Genomic DNA, 7526 nt, shown 5'->3' with positions numbered 1-7526 from the left:
GTGGCTCTTAACACATATAGCTTTGATATGGTGAAAAACACATTCTGCCTGTTTCTCGTGCCCATGATAATAACTTGCGATTGATTGCGTTGGGTCGGCGGGTTTGATTTTCTTGTTGTGATGGTAGTCTTTTCTCAATATAAACAAAGTCTTTCGCATAATCAAGAGAAAAATTGAAAAAACAACTGTGACCACGGTATCTACCGTTAAGGTCGTAGTGGGGGAACCATTTATTCGGCGTCCCGACTTCTTGATTCCCCCGGCCGAGTCCCTCAGTGTGATGGACCGACCACTCTTTGCCACTAACTCTGAGTACTTTTAATTTAAATATTATGTCTAATTTAGGGGTTACCTCTTGTAGACCTCAACACGCGGCCTCCTTTGCTTGATTCTCCTCTAATCCTCTTCTTGGTCCACGGCTCTCCGTGAACCTTCTCAATCTTCCGTCCGTAGTGACCGGACGCTCTCCGAAATTGCTCAGACAAAGAGGCAAACGCAACCTTTTTGTCACGATCCCCACAGACGGCGCCAGTGTTGGTTTTTGGGTTTTCGGGCCCAAGAAGGTCCAACACAACCTGTGGTTGGTGGATTCACCTTTCATAATAAGGCTACTAAAATGGAAGAAATATGACTCGATGATTTTTACGTGGAAACCGAAAGGTGAAAACCACGGGCCTTTTTGGGCGGTGCCAAGCCTAATTCCACTATGTATTTTGTAGGTGTCTTTGTACATGTTGTATGGCTATTTTGTATATAGAGATGAAGTATTCTTCTTTGTGGTAAAATGGAGTCTTCTTGATAATCTTCTTGTTGTATATGTGAATCGCCTTCTCTTGGGAGAGTGGTGTAGGAAGAGTGCTTGTACATATGAATGAATGATGTGTTTCCTTAGAGGAGAAAGAGTAGTGAGTGGGAGAATAATACTTGGGAGAGTCCTCCCACATATAGATGAATGAGTGGATCCCTTTCTTCTTGTCTTCCCTTCCTTTTTATAGCTAGCCCATCCCAAAAGTGTCCGTTGGACATTTAGTAGGGTAGTGATGGGTGATAATTAGGGTAGTAAGTAAGGGTTTAAGTGGGGGGTTATGGATAATAATAATAATTAGATATTTGACTAGTGGTAATAAGTGGGGTAATAAGTGGGAGGTTAGGAATGGTGGGGTAGTAAATAGGATTTTAAGGGTAGATAATTAGGAACTTAATAGGGGCTAACGGCTAGTTTTAGGCCGACCCTCTACCCGTGTCGATTCCACACTCGCCGCCAACTCCTGGACCAAGCCGACTTCTCGGTTTGACCCGTATCCCTTTTGAGTTTGCTCCATTTTCTTCTTGGGCTTCTCTTCTTCGTCTGGGCTTTATCTACTTTCTTCTTGGGCCCCGAGCCCATGGGGTTCACACCCCATCAATAATAGTAAATGAGTAATTTCATAAGCTATAGCACTCACCCGTAGACAATTATAACACTTGTCACACGCAATATTGTTGAACAAAATATTTAATAAAAAATAGTTCAATTACCACCTATAAAGTTATTTCAATAGTTATTACATGGATCGTGGTCCACACAGCTGTGTAGACCACAGTCTAAAACTGTTTCATTCTTTTTTTTCACGCGACCATTGTAAAATACATTTTTATAACTTTTAATGTACATTATATTAAAATACAATGTTCATTATTCTAATGTATAATTTACATTATTCTAAAGCATAATGTACATTATTATAACTCATAAAATATATTATTTTACCCAGAAGTATCATTATTTCAACAAATAATGTACATTATCGTAACATATAAAGTATATTATACTAACTCATAATGTACATTATTCTAACGAGTTAATTCCAGCAATGGTCCTCTGACTATATTGATTTTCCAAAATTAGTCATTGACTTTTAATTTGTACACTTTAGGTCCCTTGACTTTCAATTTCTTTCCAATTGAGGTCCTTTCGTCAGAATACGGTTAATTGAATTTTAAATGATGGGGTAAACTCATCATTTCACCTGTCTATGTATTATTCTTAGTATTTCTCCATTGTATACGCGATATATATGAAGATAATCTTAGTCAAAATCCTAAAATGTTCCTCGGCGTTCCCCATTTGCTGACTACTCGTGTGTGCGTTCCTCTATTATTGAGATGTTTACAAGGTATAACAGCGAAATACGATGGGAGAAATACGAAGAATAATACATAGGCAGGTGAAAGGAAGAATTTACCCCTTCATTTAAAGTCTAATAAACCGTATTCTAACGAAAGGACCTCAATTGGAAAGAAATTAAAAGTCAAAGGACCTAAAGTGTCCAAATTAAAAGTGATGGACTAATTTCGAAAAATCACTATAGTCAGGGAACCATTAGTGGAATTAACACTTATTCTAACTCATAAACTTCAACGACATCGTTTTAGATCGTGATCCACATAGCTGTATGGAACAATACTGTATGGAACAATAATTTGCCAAAGTTATGTGCAAAACAAAAGTTGTGCATCCTGGGCCACGTGTTTATGTTTCCCGTCACGTGATGCAGTGCGCCGTAGACCCGTAGACCGAAGTGTCGTAAAGACATTTTCAATTTCATGAGTGATATTCAAAACGAAAATTTTACCGCTCATTCAGTTTTGCCGCCGAGACAGTCCCTTCTGGAATCTTAGGCGCGTGCTGCCGGCCGACGCCATTTTTGGTGCCGTGAGAATTCGAGGCTCAATTAGCTCTCCGCCGCTGCAATGGCGGAGCCGTTTGACTACTCGAAGACCCAGCGCATAGTCCTCCTCATAGATCTTCATCCGCTACAAGCTTTCCACAACCCTATCTCTTACCTCACTTCAGTCTCCGCAGCCGCCAAGCGCCTCCTGACCTTTGCTCCGCTTTCTCAATCCCTCTTCTCCTTCAAATTCTTCTTCTCCTCTCTCTCCCCTCTCCTCTCCGCCTCCGCCGTCGGTCGTCTCGCTGGTAACGCATCCGCCGCTCCTCTCTCTTTCAGCCACCCTTCCCAAACCCTAAATTCCCTTACTGATTTGCTCACATCTCTGTCAATTCCGGTGGAATTTGAGGTAGATCCGCCTCGCGCCTCTTATGTCGCGAGCTCTCTGCACCAGCTCGTCTGCGATTATGCTTTGGAATCTGAAATCGACAATCTCCCGGGTAAGGCTAGTGTCGAGTTCCCGAAAATTTCTTCGAATTTGGTGCTTTTGTTTTCGCCTATGCCTAAGTCGATGGGTTGCTTATCTGAGTATATGAATCTGGGTGGGAATTCCGAAATTTTAAGGGATTTTGATGGATTTATGGTCAAATTTCGCGAGTTGTTTTGTACTCTAAGCAATGCGTTTGCTAATAGAGATGTTCAGTTTAGTTGGATTGATGTGAGAGATGGCCCCGTGGAGTGTGTGGATAATGTGAAAGTTGATGAATTTGGAGGATTAATGCTTTTAGAGAAAGGAATTAAGAGGTATGGATGGGGTTTTAGTTCAACGGACTCAATTGTTTTAGGTTCTGCTCTGATTCCGTTCGGGTTGATATACCCGAAAATAGGAGTTTCTTTAGAGTTTTTGAATTGTACTGATGCTCTTAAAGGTCGTTTTGGACATCTAAATCTTGAGATCCTTGATGTGAAGGGAAAGCCTTTGGAATGGAAGTGTTGTGATCTTGAATTTCTGAATCTGAATATACTGCCTAGGCTCAGAACTGATAATATTCTGAGTACTCTAGGATTTATTGATTCACAAAGCGATGTCTGCAATGGAGAATCAGTTTGGTGTTTTGGCGAAGGGGTGATAAGGATGCAAATTAAGGCTATTCAAAGGTATGATGTGGGTGGAAAAGTTGAAGGGTGCAGAACGGGTTCCATTCTAGTGCGACAGATTTCTGGAGATTCTAAGAAATGCAAAACCAAAGTTGCTGATGATTTCTTTGCTTATAGAGTTCTTGACATATTGTCTGGAGAGATGGGCGAGATTGCACAAAGAAACTCCATGCCTATCTGGAACATTCTGCTGAATTTTCTGTACAAGGAAGGCTGCCAGGCCACAGTCTCCCTCTCAAGTGACAGTGGACAGACATCTGCGGGCATTCTCAAGCCTCTGACGGTTCACTTAGCCCTGCTTTCAGTCATTGAAAATGATAATGTTAAAGAACCTGATTGGAATCAATCAGGGTCTACAGATGTAGGAGGGAGGATTTACGACACACTTGTTGATGCAAATGACAGCAATGGGTTTAGTTGTTCTCAAACTTCGACTTCTACAAATTGTGAACCACTAGGGAATGGGAAGAGAAAAAAGAATAAGAAGTCTTTGGTTCAGAATCTATCTTGGAGCTCATTTTGTGACTCGGCTTTTAAATGTTCTGATTTTGATTTGGTTGAGGTCTGCTTTGCCAGGAAACTTGAAACCCCAAAGACGCTAAAGTTCTTAAAATGCTGGATGGAGCAAATCAAAAAGTGCAGCAGCAGTTGGCTAAGAGCACCTCCTCATTTATCCCAGTCACAGCAGCACATGTTACAGCCTTTATTCTCTCAAGTAAACTTAATGCAGGAGGGAGATGCATCTTTGTCTTGCTCTGAAACTGCAGAAGTCTTTTTCGGTAATCTTCCAAAAAAGATTGAGCATGGTCTACAATCTGGAATGGATTTGCAGAGTTTTGCTGAACGTCTAGTAAAGTCATCGATACATGTGTTATCTCAAAAATATGAAGCAGATGATACCACAGGTGTTCGTACTGAAAAGATAAAAGGAGACAATGTTCATAAGAACTTAGCTGCAGAACTCATGGAACTTCTATTAAGGAAGCCCAAAGAAATGAAAGAAAAGCTGGCGTCTAACAATCCTACCTATGAAGCATCTGATTTCAGTACAACCTCAGAAACTATTGTTAGAGAGTATCCTTTCCATCGTACCTTCAATGTTAAAAAAATATCCTGCAGTCACTCAACTTCACCAAGTCGGAATTTTATACTTGTCTGTATATCCTTAATTTGCACTAGATATGAATTGCAGGTTTTGCTCCGGATGGAAATACTTCGTTCAGATCTTTCTGAGAGTATGAAAGACTCCTCAAAGGAGAAGCTTGTGAAGCAGATTTGCTCCCTTCTAGAGATAATTCAGTACCTTGTTGAAGGAGGCATTCATGGCCAAGTTAGCCTTTATGATTATGTTGAGCGGACCATCAGGACAAGGTAAAGATTTTCACATTAATGTAACCTATCATGTGAGTTTTGATTTAGTGATTTGTGTTATACTGGCCATTCTGGAATCTGTTCTAAGATAACAAACACATCCCTCTCTGAACCCCCAAATTCAGGTATTGCCACATTCTTGAAGATGCTGTAAATAAAATCTACACCCGAATGGAGCTACTACCGTTTGGTGATGAAGACCAAATTCAGGCTCACCTCTTCAACAGCGAGGATAGTAATCAATCTTGGAGGGAGAAACAAGACAGATATGAAATGACTGAATCCTATAGCATTCAACAATCAATTTTTACAGCAGATGACTCCAACCAGCCACTAGATGCCAATGAGAGCTCTGAGGGGATTAGGGAGGAGGAACACGCACGCAAGGTGACTGAAGCTCGCGAAAGGAGAGAGAAAGCTCTGAGATTCGTATCCCATTCAAGGATGCGAGACCTGCAAAGAGTATGGGCGCCCAGGCAGCTTAAGGCACCAAAAGGAAAATCTGAACAGCAGGAGGACTCTAAAAGGAAAGAGAGACGAAAAGCTCATTACAGTGTGGTGTGTGAAACCCCAATGACAGAAAGAAAACGTGTGCGCTCTCGTGATGGGGACGAGGTGCACACAGACTCCGGGAACTCTTCGCAATCTGTTTCCAAGGCACTGTTTCAGGATAGCTGATGATGAGCTTCAGAGCTGGCTTGGCTACTGCATTGTTTTTCATCAGCTGCCAATCCAAGAAAACAAGATCTAAGATGACAGATAGATAGTGCTTTGCTTAGCTCATTGGTTCAGTAGGCAGTATTTGAGAAAAGATCTAAGATGATAGTGCTGATGCATCACTGTTAGTCCGAAGTGTAAATCCCAAACATCACAGACTACCCTTCTTTTTTCTTCTGTAATTTATAATACAGATAACATTAAGAAATGCAAGTTAACCATAGTATACCATCATTGAATTCAGATCCTACATTTGTGCTTAAACCCTTGAGTCCTTGACCAGCTTCGACCAGTTTGTTTGCTTTCTGTTAATTCCACTTCATTTTTGCTTTAGTATACACTTTTATTTGATGTAATTCATTAAGGGTGCGTTTGGAAATCTGAAAAATGATTTTTGGTTTTGGAAATTATTTTCCGGGTTTCCAAAAGTTGCCAAGGCTTGGAAAATGGTTTCCGATCAAAGGAGAAAATTCATTTATTTTCTTGGAAAACAACTTTCCCTTTTTTTTTGTTTGAAGGGAAGTCATTTTTCAATTCACACGGCTACTTCTTCCGCGACTTCATCCTCGACCATCTTTTGTGACTTCTTTCTCGGCTATCTTGATGTTTACCTTCTCCCACATCATTCTTCATCTTCTAGTTCAAGATTTTCTTTTTAAAATTTTGATGAAAACTTATAGCTGGTTTTCGACGGAAATCAGTGATCTGGTTCATAATATATATATATATATATATATATATATATATATATATATATATAGGGAAGGGTTCAAGTGCGGGAATGATTTCCCGTGCAGTTGAGCGATTGGACGCACCTTAAGTACACAAATCACCACACACCTTAAGCACACAAACAAAGCACCTTAAGAACACAAATCACTCACTTAAGTACATAAACCACGCACCTTAAGCACAGAACAAAGCACAAAACCCACGCACTAAAGATTTTAAAAGCATAAACTCACGCACATTAAGCACAAAACTCACGCATCGTAAACACAAATCTCACGCACCATAAGCACAAAACCCACGTACTTTAAGTTTTACCAACTACTCACATTAAGCACAAAATCCACGTACCTTAAGCGCAAACTCACGCACATTAAGCACAAAACTCACGCACCTTAAGCACAAACTCACGCACATTAAACACAAAACACACGCACCTTAAGCACAAATCTCACGCACTTTAAGCACAAAACCCACGCACTTTAAGATTTAACAACTACTCACATTAAGCACAAAACGCATGCACCTTAAGCGCAAACTCACGCACATTAAGCACAAAACCCACACACCTTAAGTACAAATCTCACGCAACTTAAGCACAAAACTTACGCGCCTTAAATTTGACTTATATGCAAAAATTACCAAATTGTCATCGCATTTTTTTATAAAATTTTTTTTGGTAATTCTGGACCTTGATTTAAGCAAGATCAATGCCTCAAATTTAACCCCACAACCACACCCAGGACTGCCAACCGCACCAGAACCTAATTCTATATCTATATATTATACTTAAGGTATAATAATATGAGAACAAAATAAATGATCATTTTCATTCTTCCATGTAGTTACTATGGTAATTTTATGGAGAAAATTTCAATTTTGGTCCACTGACTATTGAAG

At 40.1% G+C, this 7526-nt stretch overlaps 1 protein-coding gene across 1 annotated transcript; it reads left to right on the top strand.

The window, feature by feature from the left end:
- The first annotated feature begins 2574 nt into the window (after positions 1-2574).
- LOC109172994 lies at positions 2575-6230 on the top strand. The gene is made up of 3 exons (XM_019322239.1): positions 2575-4883; positions 4989-5180; positions 5306-6230. Exons 1-3 carry the CDS (start codon positions 2734-2736, stop codon positions 5856-5858), a joined length of 2895 nt encoding a protein of 964 aa, XP_019177784.1. The 5' UTR covers positions 2575-2733; the 3' UTR covers positions 5859-6230.
- Positions 6231-7526: the final 1296 nt, after the last annotated feature.

This window comes from Ipomoea nil, unplaced genomic scaffold (genome assembly GCF_001879475.1).
Source record: "Ipomoea nil cultivar Tokyo-kokei standard unplaced genomic scaffold, Asagao_1.1 scaffold0465, whole genome shotgun sequence".
Taxonomy (NCBI): domain Eukaryota; kingdom Viridiplantae; phylum Streptophyta; class Magnoliopsida; order Solanales; family Convolvulaceae; genus Ipomoea; species Ipomoea nil.
The sequence above is the reverse complement of the archived record's forward strand: the minus strand, read 5'-3'. Positions and strand labels throughout refer to the sequence as shown.